Source organism: Lathamus discolor, chromosome 12 (genome assembly GCF_037157495.1).
Source record: "Lathamus discolor isolate bLatDis1 chromosome 12, bLatDis1.hap1, whole genome shotgun sequence".
Lineage (NCBI taxonomy): Eukaryota > Metazoa > Chordata > Aves > Psittaciformes > Psittacidae > Lathamus > Lathamus discolor.
Genome location: NC_088895.1, coordinates 6,914,539 through 6,930,479, shown reverse-complemented (window position 1 = coordinate 6,930,479; position 15,941 = coordinate 6,914,539). Strand labels below are relative to the sequence as shown.

The 15,941-nt window shown below is 42.5% G+C and overlaps 1 protein-coding gene across 18 annotated transcripts in view; it reads left to right on the top strand.

Annotated features, from left to right (window-relative positions):
- Positions 1-15,941, top strand: part of ARVCF (ARVCF delta catenin family member) — a 283,342-nt gene that overhangs the window by 254,828 nt on the left and 12,573 nt on the right. For all 18 annotated transcript variants that reach the window (XM_065692205.1, XM_065692208.1, XM_065692213.1 and 15 more), the window contains 6 exons: positions 9,980-10,107; positions 11,019-11,169; positions 12,425-12,617; positions 13,833-13,944; positions 14,628-14,718; positions 15,838-15,891. In XM_065692205.1, the coding sequence (XP_065548277.1) occupies positions 9,980-10,107; positions 11,019-11,169; positions 12,425-12,617; positions 13,833-13,944; positions 14,628-14,718; positions 15,838-15,891 (729 nt within the window). The remainder of the gene's footprint in view (positions 1-9,979; positions 10,108-11,018; positions 11,170-12,424; positions 12,618-13,832; positions 13,945-14,627; positions 14,719-15,837; positions 15,892-15,941) is intronic.

The following is a 15,941-nucleotide window of genomic DNA, read 5'->3' as shown; positions in this document are numbered from 1 at the left end:
GCAGAAAGTCCCTCAGCAACAGGGCACTGTTTTGAAGCTCAGTCAGTGGAAACCCCCATAGTCCCGTACCTGACAAAGCAGTCCTGTTTCTGTAAATTCCCGAGTGATGAAGCATTTGGGTTTGCCTTGCTGGTTAAGATTCAGTGCCAGCATCCCAGCATATAAAGCCAGAGAAGGGCTGATCGCACATAGGCTGTAGGTCCCTCATGCCGTGACTCACCACAGGCCTGGTGGAAAGAAATTGCATCCATGGAGGTCTGGAGGAACGTGGCGGCTGCTTCCAGGCAAAGCAGTGCACACGTGCTGCAGTCACCCCCCAGCACCAGCCAGGCTGCCAGGACCACTTGCTGCTGCCTTCTCGTGGCTGCCAGCTCTGCAGTAGCACCACACAGGTGGGCAAGTACAGTGCTCCCCAGTCAGACAGTGGGGTCCCACCTGATGCTGGAACTTACGGCTTTGGTCTGTATAGCCTCTGTTTCACTCCACAGCCCCTCATGAGCTTTGATTTACTGCCCTACTATGTCAGATATGGGTCCTGTAGCAGTGGGGAGGACATTCAGTGGGACCATACACAGCCTCATGATCCAGTGAATTTCATAGAGCCTCTCTTGGAGACAGGAAAGAAGATACTTACAAGGAGGAGTTTTCTGTGCTTTTTCCACCTTTCTGGCATAACTTGGTACTTAATGGTACTTAGTGTGGATATTTCAAGTAAATAAGTACTGCCATGTAGGGTTTTTCATGTTGCCATGCAGCTGCCTGCCATAGTGGGGTTTTTCCCCCTTTTCTGTGCTTCCCTACTTGCTGGGGCTTTCTGGCAGTAAGTTTTATAAAGCTGTTCACCATCTAAACTGTTCCGAATCATGTCAGAATCTTTAATAAAATAAATTTACACTTAAGTGCCATGTGGAGCCATGGCTCCTTTTGCAGTAAGCTTTTCTCTGCAGACAGGTTTCTACGACTGAGCTGGGAGGAAGCTAAAAGCTCGTTAGCTTCCTAGAGTCAGAGCAGCTGATTGGCATTTGGACCTGCAAAGCTGAGTTTTACAGGGGCTTGAGGCCAAAAAAGGGCAATTTGGAACACATGATCCTTAGTTAAACACACACCAAAGACCAGAGGAAAGAAAATGGTAGGTCCAGGCAGCCACAAGTCAAGGGAAGGAGTCCCTTAACAGTGCTGTTGATTTTCAGTGATGACTCTAGTTCTGAAACATTTTTGTGTTATGAGGCTCTTGTACTTGTTGATAAGATACTAACAGCAACACATTGTGGTTTACGACTAGACATAGCTCTGGTGTGATTTTTTTTTTTTTTTAATCATTTTTAATGGGCTTTCCTTCAGGGAATCACTCAGTGTATCCCTCTTTAATAAACACATTTGATGCAGTAAGCCTGATGGTTGGGCTGGACATTGAAGCCTCTGCACAAGTAATGCCATTGCAAAGATTCTGTCTCAGATCTCAGACCTGTTCAGCTGCATCACATAGCAGTTGTGATCAGAAAAGCAGTAGAATGTTTTACTGAGCTGGATATGGATTTTTAATTTTTTTTTTTACCTGATTTTGATTTCTTTTTAGCTTAAGAAAAATCCCTCAAAACACACATGTTCTGGCATGTATATATGAATGTACCATTGCAAAAACACATTTGTTTATATAAAACAAATATGAAAAGTATTAATTTTCTTCAAGTTCCCAATCCTCATTAGCTTTGCCAGCTGTTTCTCTATTTCTTTTGTTCCTTTGGGAAAGCTTAGTTAAATGGAAAAGGCTTGCAGTATGGCCCAAAAGCAGTGAATTCAAGCCCTACTAAGGCAGAGAGGAAGCAAGTTCCAACCTGGAGACTCCTCCATTTAAAAGCTTTCCCCATTAAGAAGAGAGGCCCATTTTTTTTCATGCCTCTTGTATCAAGTGAGACTTTCTGTAGTATCGCTTGGTTACTGCATCTTTTCAGAGTTGCAAATAGGGAATGGTCTTTGGCTGTGGTATGGGTTTATATTACTGTGGTGTCTGCATATGTTCTTGGCTTGTGCTTGCAGCTCTGAGGACAGTCAGTTGACGCTTCCCTGACCTTCCACGTCTTCTACTGGTGTAACTGGCACAAATGCCAGAAGCCAGACAAGCCAGAGGGGTACAGTGTTGTCATTTCTAGTGTGGATTGTGCAGTCCTTGCTATTGCTATCTATGGCTGAAAAGGAGGGGTGACAAAATAGAGCTGATTGGTGCCACAAACAAGGAGACATCCCTCAAGGCATGTGAGCGGTCACCAAGTGCTACCATCTGGGTCCTTTCAAGGAAGAGAAGGAAAACAAGTCAGTCGTGTAATTCTGGGCTCTCGCAGAGACAGGAACAGACATGTCCGAAACACCCGTGGTCAGTAGTAACAGCAGCAGCACTGAGATCTAAACAAATAAGCATGGACATTTGGCCTTGTCCACTGTTCTAGTATTTTTATTACATAGCAGATAGCAGGGAAACAACATGGTCAGTGACATGCTTAGTATTGATCTTGTGTGCAAGGGCCAGACTGCTGTCTGTTTAAGAAGTCCCTAGTGCAATGCACATCATTGCTGTGCCCGCTGTCCTTTTGTCTGTTAAGAGGCATGAGACCTACCTGAAAGCTTCAGGAAGACACTTCCCTGGAGGCAGCAGGCAAGATTGTCCGTATCTAGGAGCATTTGCATTGCTGCTCTCCTGGCATATTGATCTGCCATCAGCAAGATCACAAGCCTGCTAAACCTCTTCTGTCTTAAAATAGAGACAAGGGTAAGGAACAACCCCTAAGACTACCAAAGACAGGATTTCTCCTGATTTCACATGGTAAGGCAAGAGAGTGTTCACACCCTAGCTTAGTCTCGGGTGTGCCTGTCCTGCGAGCAGCACAGGACCCTTGCTCTGTATCAGTGTCAACAGTGTCACACTGTGAAACCCCACAGAGCTGACAGAACTTTGATGCCAATTAGTTTGCTATTCACTTGCGTATGTGAGCCAGGATTTGGAATCAAATCCCCTCCTGAGATTTTGCACTGGGGATACAGGGCCTGGGCAGCATACTGGGAGCTTGCAAACACTGTGGTGATCTGGTTATGAGAAAAGGGGAACCTGTACTTCCAAACAGATCATGTTTTATATGTAGGTCACAAAGCAGAGACTCCAGTGTGTGTTTTGTGTGTGTGAGGGGGAAAATGTTATTTAATGTTTGATTCTTAGATACAAATTGCATTTCAAAACAGACTGCTTTTGCAGTAACATGGTTGTCCTATTCCTTTTAAAGAAAATGCATTCAATTATCACTGTGAAGTAAAGAAAAAAAACTTTGGATCAAAGAAACTGGCAAGAGAGCATGTGTTAACATTTTGTGTACTGTACTTGGTGTCTCCAAGGTCAGATGCAAGTTTTCTAGGACTGGGGTAAGGAAAGCTATTTACATGAGCTATCCATTTTAATCATTCAGCCAAAGGGATTAATGTTAACTTTGGGTCCAAGGCATTTTTGCTTATAACAATGGTGTTTCTCAAAACCACGCAAAACCATTGCCAAAGGTGACCTACAAATGCTTAAATGTGCTGCAGTTCACCCAGGTGCCTCCTCTGCCTTTTGGTGGAAACCTTCAGCAACTCTCTTTTCTCCTGCATCAGCCTGTTTGCTAGGTATGCCCTGCCCTTCAGTAACAGCACATTCCCCTTTTGAACTAGTAGCTTGGATAGTGCTCTAGTTAGCAGCAGCAGCTTTCAGATCCTTACTAAGTATTGGTCCTCCAGAGCCTTCAGTGCTGATTAGTGACAGAGGAGAGAAGGTTGTTAACGGAACATCTGCAGTTGCCAAGAGACTTAGCTACATATGCTTGAAAAAAGGCTTTGTTATTGGGCAGGGTGTCAAATGCTGTTGGGAGAAATGCTGCTTGCAGGTCCTTTGGAAAGGGAAAGCTGTATTAGCTTTAAAATGTCTGCTCACAGAAAACAGAAGTACTGGAACTCAGACAAGGTCAGAATGGGTTTTATTTAATTGAACCATCTCTTTGTTGAATTGTGTATTCTTTGAATATGAAGTGGAATATAACCGATCTCTTACAAAGCACTTGCTGTTAAGAGAAGTTACTTTGACAACTTGCGGAGCTTGGGGAATGTAAGGAATAATAGAAATAGCAAAAAAGGGTTTGCTTTCCCAGGCATCCTTATTTCTTCTGCACTGCCTTGCCCTCTCATTTCTTTTCCTTGCTGCCTTTCTGTCTTCCCTGCAGTCAGCTCAGCTCCTTGTATTGGTTTTCTGCATACCTCCATACTTGGTAGTGCTGCTAACAGTCCTGTTACATCCTTTGGGGCGGGGGATTGCTTGCTCCCCTTTGTAACTAGCATGCCATTGCTGCTTTCATTGTGGGGAGTACATGGTAAACTGGGAAGAGTTTATGTAATTTTAGAACTTGTGTGTGACTTAGTAGATGAGTTGGAAAGGTCACACATTGTGGTGTTCATTTTCTAAATAGAAAAACTCCTCTTAAACATTCCCTCAAGCCTGATTTGAGTCTCATGTGTCCCATATTATTCTGGTTGTTCTTTTCAATACTATTCAAAGGCTGGTCTGTCTGTCTTCAGAGCTCCTGCACAGCAGTGGATGCTGCATTTATGATTGAACCTCTGCAGTAAGTGTAATACCTGTCCTGACTTGTGCTGTACCTTGAAGTGAAAGCTATAGGGAATACTCGGAACTTTCCACCTCTTATTTTTTTTTTTTACATTTGTTGCAGAAGTTTGCTATGCCTCTGTGATACGACATTCAGTATTCTACATGTATCTGCATCGAGCTGCGTTCTCCATCAGTTATTCCAAGCATTTGGTGCTGTTGGAGCTGGCTGTGTTTTCGCTACTGTTAAGCCTTGCAATTAGAAGAATCTTGCAAGTTTATGTTGGCATTCAGGCTGCTGTGTGCACGGGTGTTGCAGCACAGCATACAGATGGAATGGAGCTGATGGGCTGGGTTTTTTAAGGGTTTGATTACTGTTTTTATAAAAGTAACCAGTTGCCTCCCCTCAGTCTTCTGTGTTTTTTTTCATGGAGTCTTCTGTAAATCCATACTGCAGGGAGAGGAGTTCCTGGAAGGGGAGGGTTGATCTGCAGCACTGGTTTCTTGCTTACATGTTCTGAAAACATTTCTATAATAAATTATTCTAAACTCTGGTTTACAGCTGTTTAACTTGCAAACAATGAACTACACAGGCTGTAATGGAGTTACCAGCCTGCTGTTGTCAGAGGGGCAGGAGGCCAAGATCTGTGGAGCTTTTCTTTCTTGCAGAATCCAATTGTTCATTTCTTTTACTGACATGAGCCTTTACTTTTTGGTTTTCTTCTTTTTTATCTTTGTTTTTTCTTTTGGCTTCTAGTTGCTCAGGGGGCTGCTTGCTTATCCTACAGTCTGTTAGTAGATGACCTTGCAGAGAAGCTGCAGTTTGGGCTCCTCTCGCTCCATCTGCCGGCGGCTGTCGTATCCTGCGCTCGGAATTGGCCAGCCAGAAGATGCAGCTCAGGGCAAGCAGATCAGCCTTTCAGCTTCCATTCCTGGTCAGCACACCCTCGGTGTGTTCCTGGACTGCATCTCTTGGTTTAGTGTCACTCCAGAGAGAGTCCAGATGGTGCTGCAGCATCTCTGTGTTGCGAACCAAAGCACATTAAGTGGGAGATTGCCTTCAAAAGTGGTCTGAATCAAAGCACTGATGTAAACATGCCTGTGGACACTGCATGGATGAGTAGCTCTCAGAATTCATGTTAGTGATCTTCTTTTTTTTTTTTTTTTCCTAGGGATAGGGATTTTTAATTTTTCTTTCAGTGTTGTCAGTGTCTTTCCAGCTTTGTATGAAATTTGCCTCTTTAAACAGCAACCCAGACTTTTCGTGTGGATAAAAAATGAAGCAGCACATTTCTGCTACAGCAGTAGAACTCTCATCTGACCAGCATCCACATGCGTGTAATTTCACATGCCTGCAGCGTGAGAATAAATCATAAATGGGTTGGATGGTGAGGGAGAATAGATCTGGCAGGCTTGTTCCAAACAGTTCTCTAAGTTTGGGATTAAGCTGGTATATCAGAGATAGGCACCTGGCGCACTGTTTTATGTTACTGCCAGAGTGCAGCTAAGTATAGGCACAGAATCGGCATCGCCAGGATGAAAGCAGATAGGTTTGTGGAGGAGATAATCCAGGAACTGCTGCATCATTCTTAGCACAGGGACTAAGGTGGATGGAGCAAGGTGGCTGATCAGTCCCAGTTAATTCCTCAGGTGTTTTCTGTTCAGGATTGAAATTGCTGTCTGTGCTGTCACTGTTCTTTGGGCAAATAAAGGATAATCCACTCGACATCTCCTGGTAGCATGAACTTCATGCAGAGCTAATCCATTTGCCAAGTTTGAGCAACTCTGCTGCAAAGAAGCTCATCTTTTTTTTTTGAGGAAGATGAGTCTAATGTGGAAGCTCTTCCTTTGTTATACACATTCATGCCATTAGCTGGGGGGAATGTGTAGATGCAGTAAAATGTATGGTGTTTACAATGACATCAGTGACTGAAGGGTTTTCTGTTTCTCTAACAGGCAAAAGCTAATATGGTAAACTTGTTTACTTTCCTTTCTGCAATAAATGACTTATCCCTGTGCTTTTCCAGGAGGAAACAGTGCAGACTGCAACTCAGCATAAATCTGTAACTGATGGAAAAGTCTCATTTATTCCAGGAGAAATTATCTTTTTAACAGCAATGCTGAATCTGAGCTATAATTAAAATAGCTTTTTAAAGAAAAATAGTGGATGTTTTTTCGTTTGATGTATTACCCATCACTAATGACCCTCTTCTCTCATTTCCATTTAAAAAAATGGGTTTAAGCAGTTACCCATATAGTGCACAAAAGTAGTATTACCTGAAAAAATAATTAAGATGATCTGGAAATTAAGGAAATCAGTTTTGAAGAGAAGCAGGTGCTTAATGGAGGTGAGACCAGCTGTGCCTCCCAGGAACGTGCTTCAAGTGCTGCATGGAAAAGTGTGCGAGGCCTCCACGCAGCACTGGAAGGAAATTTATAATAATTCAGACAAATTGCATCCTATAAATAGCAGAGCTGGATTCATTAGGACAGGCGGCAGATGGAGAAAATATAAAACTTGTTTGTTTCTTTTTAAGGGACTGTAATGCTTATGAAAAGTGTCAGCTTGCTGTCAATAAGGGAAAAACCCTCCGGTGCAGCAGTAACTTTCTCGCTATTAGGTTCTCATCTCTGCTAATGAGCAGCCATCCATGCAGGGCATTCATAATACTTTGTTTTAGCAACTCCTGCCAGCCTTTCTCTGGCATAAACCAGGCTGACACAGAAATGCTGCAGTACTGGAAGCCTGCAGCAGCTGAAGGGATCAGGGGAGACCCAAGGAAGGAAGGAGTTTCATGTTAGCACTTGCTAACTCTACTTAAAGCGGTTGCTGACAGGGCAGGGGCATAAATGTAGTTGGGAAGTGGGGATGTGTAGAATGCTGTGGGAATCATCCACCAAACTGGCTAAGGGGTTAGCTCCAAAGCAGGAATGTACTGGTAATTGGTGGAGGAAATGCTGTGCGTTACTGAAGAGAGAAGGTGAAGACATTTTTGAGATGCTGTTACAGTAGTTAGTAGGAAAAGAAGAGGCTTTCATGCATGAAAAGAAGTAATGACAAAAAGTGGGTGGGAGGTGTGTGACTGGAATGCAGCTCTGTCCACAGGAGGTAAGCAGAGGTGAGAGGGTTGTTGCATCTCAATATTCATACACAGTGAGGTGGTGCAAAGAAGGAATAGTGTCCAATCAAAAAAGGAATTTATCTGACAGAAAGGGCACATTGTAGACAGCACTTAAATAACAGGAGAGGGTGAACATACAGGGCTGTTCCCAAATATGCCAAAATTATAACTAGGCACTTTAAAACAAAGCCATCAGAGAAGACTAGCTGAACACTTACATACTGTTCAACCACAAGCAAGTCTGAGCTCCAGTATAGCAGTGGTAAATGTTCTGTATGAATATTATCTGTTAATGAATATGCCTTAACTCTTTTGCTGATCTGATTTATATTTCAGCAAAGCTTTCTTAAAAGATAATACAGTGCCAGAATTCCAGTTAGCTGTCCTAAGAGATTTTTTTAAGGACGAGTGTTCAGGAAAGGAATACTGCCTGCTTATCACTGTTGTTCTTGAGGATTCTTAGATTGCCAATTCACCTTGTGAAGTGGCAGAGGAAAAAGGTGATATGAAGGTCGTATTGGAGTCAGATAATCACAAACTTATTATAGGAATGACAAAAAGCTATACAACTGTTCATGCTTCATGTATTAAGTAACTACAGTTTTTCTCAGCATTCAATATAAAGGGGAATGATCCCAGAGCAAGGAGAAGACATTGGAGAAGAGGAAAGTAAGGGGTATGGATTGGCAGGATGCCTTTGGGGATTGCCATCTGTCATGACTTGCGCATATCTGTAGGGTGTCATGTAGCGAGCAAGTGGTGCCATTAAAACCGGTCACAGACACAGAGCAGGTTAGCTATCCAGTCCTTGGAGAAGAATGCAAGTGTGCTGGAAGGCATGTGAGAAGCTGAGCAGGAAAGTAGGGGCCAGCACATGGGAGCTCATGGATCCTCATGCATAGATCGGTTTTCTGGTATGGAGCAAAGGAACCCTTGTCTGATTAAGTGTGTGTTCTTGCTTTCAATGGAATAAAAAGCCCTGTATATCTAGGGGATTAACATGGCCTGTGTTTATGGATAGTGTTGTACAAGGTTTAAAGTATTGAGTTCTGAGATCTTGACTCACGTAGCCCCACAGCAGTACTAGTAGATTTGAAATGTAATGCTTTAATTTCAGAAAGCCTTTAGCAACATGCTAAAAATAATCAATGGGGTTTCCACTGGCCAGAATAACATTGTCCAGTCTTCTTGCTCCTAGGCTTGATCCAAGATGTCTGAAATACCATAATGTGTGATACGTGTTGGAAAGTATGCATGTGAGACATGGGTGATTTTGAAGAGAAACTACCAAAGAGGTGATTTGTGTTTGTAGGTTCCCTGCCTTGCACATAGAGAAGAAAGATGGTCTTCCAAAAAATGCTTCAAAACATGCAACGACTTAGAATGATGGAGTTGTTGCCTAATACCCCCTTTTTAATGTGGGTAGATGGATAAATCCTAATCCTATGGATGAGGAAGTCAACACACGAATGGTACTGTCAATTACTCAGCACCACGAAAGGAAATCCATGACAGAGCTGGGAATAGTTCTCATTCCTGTTGTGCTTAAGCTGCAAAGCTGATAGAGCGATTCTGGGGATATTTAGTTAATGTGTCTGTTGCTGTCTCCCAGTGTGGTGCAATGCTGGTGTGTTTCTTGACCTGATATTTGAACTGGAGTCAGCATTTCTCCCTTCCCCTACCAACTGTGGCTTCTAGTCACCTTGATATCTTACATCTTTCTTTTGTCATCTCCATGTGTGAAGGGGATGGCTGATACAGCTGTGTAGCTTGGTCTCATTGGGCCTGTTGTTTTTGTGTGTAAAGGTACTGAGATAGATTTAAATGCCAACCAGAGTGCAGAGTGAATTTGGAGCCCAATCTAGAGATGCAAAGAAAGAATTGTGGCTGACAAAAGTTGTCTCTTGTCATCTTGTTGTTACATGCGTAGGCTCAGCCTGCAGGGCACTGTGTAGCACATATTTTGGAAAATAGCAAAGATATGGGGAAAAAAATTACTAAGCTGGAGACAAGCAAAGGGACCTTCAGCCCAGGTGAATGTCCTGGGCCTGATTTCCTGGGTGCATCATTTTCAGCAGCTGTGGTTAGAATGCCCTGGATATGGCAGAAGCCCTTCCTTCTGTGGCGTAGCTTTCTTTTACCTGTTCTCTTCCATGATTAAATAAAGATGTGTTATACATTTATTCACACATTGCCTTCTCTGCTTCCCTTGCTTCTGTTCTCTTTGTCCCACCTGTAGGCTTTGAATTGCTGTACCAGCCAGATGTGGTCCGGCTGTACCTCTCCATCCTCACTGAAAGTCAGAACTTCAACACTCTGGAAGCTGCAGCTGGGGCTTTGCAGAATCTCAGTGCTGGCAACTGGACGGTGAGTGTAGTTTTCAGTCTCTTGTTTCTGCTGTGTACGTAAAAAACAAAGCATTTCCTATTATAAGTGTGCTGTTATTTTGTGCATTTACATCTTTAAAAGGAAGGAGGTGGGCACTTCAGAGAAATTATTTACATCTTACTTGGCCACTTAAGATATTTTTCATCTTCTGGAAAGATGGTGTTCACATAGTGGAAGTGTCACTAAGCTCATGATGATTTAACCATGGGCAGGTTTTACTACTTAAACCACTTAACTGTTCCTTCATCCATTCAGAAAAGTGTGTTGTTAGATGATTAAGTGTCCTGAATACTTAATTCATTGGCTTGTCAGACTGCTCAGGAAACTGCACTCCAAAGTGTCCTCTAAGATCGTGTCTGAAGCATCCCCAGTACTAATGAGGCACTTATAGGTATTTCTGATCACTTTGAGAACCACATGTCAGTCTGAGGATTAGTGGGGTGGTTTTACAGCTGTGTTGAATACGGTTTATTTTAAAATCAATCAGGAAACAGAAGAAAAGCATGAACTTGGAGGTGGGGGAAGATAACAGATGCTTTGGATACTTTACTGTTCCCTCCAAATGACCTCTTTTTTTCCTAGTCCAGAGGGGTGTGTTCTCACACTGAGGTGTGTACAGAACAGATGCTGGCAGATAATGCTCCTTCTATTTCTGTCCTCCTTTCCCAGCAGCTTGCTATGCTGTAGAATGAACTTCTACATCCTTTCTTCCTTGGTGCTTGGTGAATTTGAGTGATGGGTTAAGTGATGCATCACACAACCTAACTAGTCTTAGCAGGGGTAAAAAAATGACTTATAACAGTGAAATAAATGCCTGGGGCAAGGAAAGGGCAGGTGTATGAACTCACAGTACTTTGTGTTGTTTCTTTTCCCTTGTGTGTTCTAATCAGTGGTCAACATACATCCGTGCAACAGTGCGGAAGGAGAGAGGCTTACCAGTGCTTGTGGAGCTTCTCCAGTCCGACTCTGACAAGGTTGTGAGGGCCGTGTCCATTGCCCTGAGAAACCTTTCCATGGATCGTCGCAATAAAGATCTTATAGGTATCTTCTGACCTTTTCTAACCAGGCTGGGATCTTGGATACCCTTGAAATATCTCACATTTTCTGTCACTTGTGCTGGGGTTCATTTTGCATGAAGTTTCCATCCACATTATCTAAGGTTACTCTTCAGCCACCAAGTGGAGAGCTGTCATCTCAGAGTGTAATCCCTGCCACCAAGTGGAGAGCCGTCATCTCAGAATGTAATCCCTGCCCATTCAAACAAAGTGGGGTTGGAGGGAAATACCTAACTCGAGAGTAAAAGCAGATGTAGATTTTTGCAGGAGAGGGGAGCGTGTGCGGAGGGGTCAGTGGGTTAAGAGCTATCTTGTCTCTTCCTTAGCTCTGGCTGATGTGGCATGTGTCCTCCTTCCCTTCCCCTCTCATCCTTTTGTGTGGTAGATACTTATAAAAGCTGGACATCAAGCAACTTACTCTTCTTCAAGTTACTTCTTCAGCAGTGTTCCATAACTCCTATCCAAGGGAGTAAATAAGCATTCACCTGCCCATAAGCAGGAATCTAGAAAGATCCAGGTGTGAGTTGTTTTCTTCTGGATGCCTCTGTATTTAACTGATATATTTGTTTAAACCACAGCCTGGTCAGGCCAGGAAGTATTAGTCACATGTTTAGGGCCATAATCAAAGTTGATACTGACGAATAGCAAGGTGGGATTCCACCTTATACATCAGGTCCTTTCTTTAATAGTTCAGAGGTGTAGCTAGGCAAATGGTACAGACAGACACCTGGGAGTGATAAATTCTGGGCTCCTGTTTTTTCTCCAGTACTATGCACTGAGAAGGCTAACTGCACCCAGGAGGAAGTACTCTTACCTTTGATGGGGGAAGGTTAATAAATGCATGGCTGCACACCTTGCCCCAGAAGGCCTATTACAAGACTAAGTTGAATAAGCCATGTTCGTGTATTAGCGTGAATATATGGCATTAGCAGCAGCTACTGGATGCTTTTTGCCTCAGGCGTTGCAAAGTATGATAGATGCTAGCTGTAATATTCTCAGTTTCTTTTTTTCTTCCCCCAAATACCTTTTAGCATTCACAGTGAAGGACTTTTTCTTGGGTATCAACTCTCAATCACCTTGAAATAATATATGGTAAATACACCGTTGAGTTACAGTCTTGAGGTTCAAAACGTGTATTGTAAAGTTTTTTGACGTATCAGACACCTTGAGTTTTATCTTTCAGGATGGGAAGCTGAAATGGTTATTAGGGCCAACTAATGGTATCTCATCCCGTTTTCTAGGTAGTTATGCCATGGGTGAGCTGGTAAGAAATTTGCCCAGCAGGCAGCAGAGATCTGCAAAGAACCTGGAAGAGGATACAGTGGTTGCAGTGTTGAATACCATCCATGAAATCATTACTGACAGCTCGGAAAATGCAAGGTCTCTGATCCAGACACAGGGCATTCAGAAGCTGGTAGCTATCAGCAAGTCAAGGTAAGTGACAGTTGAAAGCAAAATGCGTAAGAGCTCTCAGCAAATAAGAAAATGTCATTATGAACAGCAGCTTTTGCTTTTTGAAAGTATTCAAGCACCGTAACCTTTCAGAGGCTTTAATTTTAGAGTAGTTAATATATATGCAGTAGAAATGGGCAGCACCTTTAATAGGCTTACTTGATCGAAAGGTAAATTGAGTAGTCACTTCAGTCATGTTAAGACATGCTGGGTCCTTGTCAGATACATTGTAGCACCATGTATGCATTTAGCAGACATCTGCCATGAAACCAGGATCTTTATTTTTAGTGTGGGAGGCCTTTTTCCTGTGGCAGCATTCCATTCCTGGAATGCCAGTGATGAAATCTGTTTCTTTTAAGTAAAATGGTTACTGATGTGCACTAATTGTTCTGGCTGAAGGGTGCTGGTGGTAATTTGAAGTGACAAATTTTAACTCTGCAGTTCTGTTGAAAACTCTTCTGACTGCTTTAGAGCCAAGTTTGTTCCGTATAGTTCAAACAGACATTGTAGATGTTTTAGACATTAGACTTTATAGATAGTTTTCAGCAAACCTTTGGGAGAGTAGCTGAAGACTTTGTTGGGTTGCAGTGTTAGGAAATGTGAGGGCCCACCAAGAATCGAGCCCACTGTTACTTTATTGAGAGTGCTTGTGTACTGACTTGGTAAAGAATGGATAAAATTTAATTTTCTCTTTAAAAATAACTTACTTTTTGCTGACTCAGATTGCTCCATAAGGTAAATTAAACCATGAAGCCACTTCAGTGAATTGCGAGGAATATATGTAAGTTAGAGTGAAGGTTTGAGAAGGGGCCTGCAACTTTTTGGTTTTGTTTCCCAATAAAGTGGGGTTTTTTGTTTGTTTGGGCTTTTCCTAAATAAATCCAGGCAGGATGGATCTGTCTGGTGTTTATTAATGACAGCTACAGGATGGAAGGTCACCCTGGCCTCAGTGCTTGCCCAGCAGTACCTGGGAAAACCTAGAAATCTGCAGGATTTATTTTTCTTTTTTGTCAGCAAATACCTCTACATATGAAGAAGTCGCTGAATGGTTTCACATATCTTACAGCTTAGAGGTTCAAAGAATAGCTGTATGGAACACTAGGTATTTCGTGGATGTTCTTTTGGTGCAAAGAGGTCAACATACAAATAGTCTTACATTGCTTGACACTTAAGCTCTAACTTTATCTTGCAAATCAGCCAGTCTCCCAGAGAAACAAAAGCAGCATCTCACATACTTCAGATGATCTGGAGCTATAAAGAGCTACGAAATGCCCTGCAGAAGGATGGGTGGAATAAATCACACTTCCAGGTAAAGATGCTGGGTCTTAGATTTCTTTATGGAAAAGCCTGTGTGAAATATGTCATAACTTAGTCTAATATTACAGTCTGATAGATTGTGGGGTTTGGTTCTGTTCTTCTAGGTGATAGAACAATGTATCGTGTTCTGTTTGGTGAAATGTCTGTGCACACAGTGGGGGGTTTGGAACTAGATGATCTTAAGGTCCTTTCCGACTGTACCCGTCCTGTCATTCTATGATTCAGTCACAGCATCGTGCATATACTTCCTGGGTATGCTTTTCAGTGGTTTGTGAAATGTAGCTCTAGGTTTTGGATGTTTGGCACCTCGTATAGACCAAATGCCCATGCTTTACTGGAGGAAGAATTAGTGTGTCTTTTCTTAGTCGTTCATTTGAAACATTCCATGTAGCACCTAAGGCAGCCACGTGTTCTTGACAAGCAGCCTCCTGATCTTACCTTGTTGAAAAGGTTTTACTCCTTTTACAGGCCAACGGTGGTTGGCCATTTAGATTAAAAAAAAAAATCACCAACAAATCTATATGAAAATAAAAAATAACTCCAGTGGCATATTCTCAGCAGATAAGGGGCTCAGCAGCATTCCATAATCTCTCTCCATACTTTTGGTTTGTTTGGTTTTTCTTGTTCGGTTTCCCGGAGTAGCATTTTCATATTTATGTAAATTTTGTCTCCTAGTCTGTTTCTGCAACACCAAAGGGTTCCAAAGGTACTGCGGGCAGGTCTGGCTATGATGACAGCACTTTGCCTCTGGTGGATAAAAGTCAAGGTCAGTTCTGCTCATCACTTTTTCTGTTGTACTTTGCTTCTTTTCTGGATTTGCCACATCTGTGGTGTGGCATGAGGGGGTAAAAGTGTGCCCACTGTTGCAGAGCACGTGGTCGTGTTCAGCTGGATATGGGTAGTATTCCTTCCCTTGTGAAATATACATTACTGATGTTGTTTTCTCAACTTGTATGCAACAAAAACAGTTAAATCTTCCTGGGAGAATTTGGGATGAGCGTGAGTTGGCACTTTGAAAGGGGAGAACAGCTTTGTTTGCCAATGTTATATATTAATAAATCTCATCTCAGCCAGGCAGTGACCTTGGCCTTACCCCTGCCTAGTACTGGAGTCTTCTCATTTCTAAACAAACATGTTTGTTTCTAAACAAACATGTTCTATGAGGCCTCACACTCCCATGCCAGCACTGGTGTAGCTCCAGCTTTAATTTCATTATGATTGCCTTTTCTCTGAGTCTGCTTCTGGTTTCTGATTCTCAGATGTCAAAATTTCTTCTCGGAAATCTTTAGTCTACTTAAGCAGAACTTGCCATGTTGCACTTTACTTGGTTTAACTGCAGATTACTGCAGAAAACACAGCCCCACACTGCCCTGCCTGTTTCCACCTTCCCTTCTTTGATCAAATCTGGCAGATTATGCAGAAAGAGGATGACTCGGGTCCATTTGCTGATCTGACAATAAACTTCTTGTTTTCTTTGTGAGTTAGCTTTTCTGTTGGCTCAGCAGGCTGCCAGATTGAATTGTGTGCAATGTGAAGCTGCACCCTTACGTATTTTCATTTTCTTCTATTCTGGAGAGACCGGAGAGAGGCTGTTAATGGTGGAAGGTAGTCCAAAGCAGAACTACAGCTTCTGTTATTGCTTGGAGAGAGGGAGCTCTATATTACAGTGCCAAAGCAGAAAATAGAAGGATTACATGAGCTCTCTGGAGAGCTTAAATCAAACTTTCTGAATGGGTAACAGTTGAATAGTTTGGTGGGGTTTTTTTATAATAGTCTCTGCATTCAGTATTTTATGGACCTTTCTGGTCCTGTAACTAATGTGAAACTACGAGGTTTTGAGAAAAGCAAATGTAACTCAAGTCATTTCAACGTTTCTGTTTTATAGATAACGAGAAGACTGGGAGTCGTGATATGATACCTATGGATGAACTTGGCCCAGGTGAATTCAGCCATAGATCAAACTCTGTCTGTTTCGATAGAGCACACTGT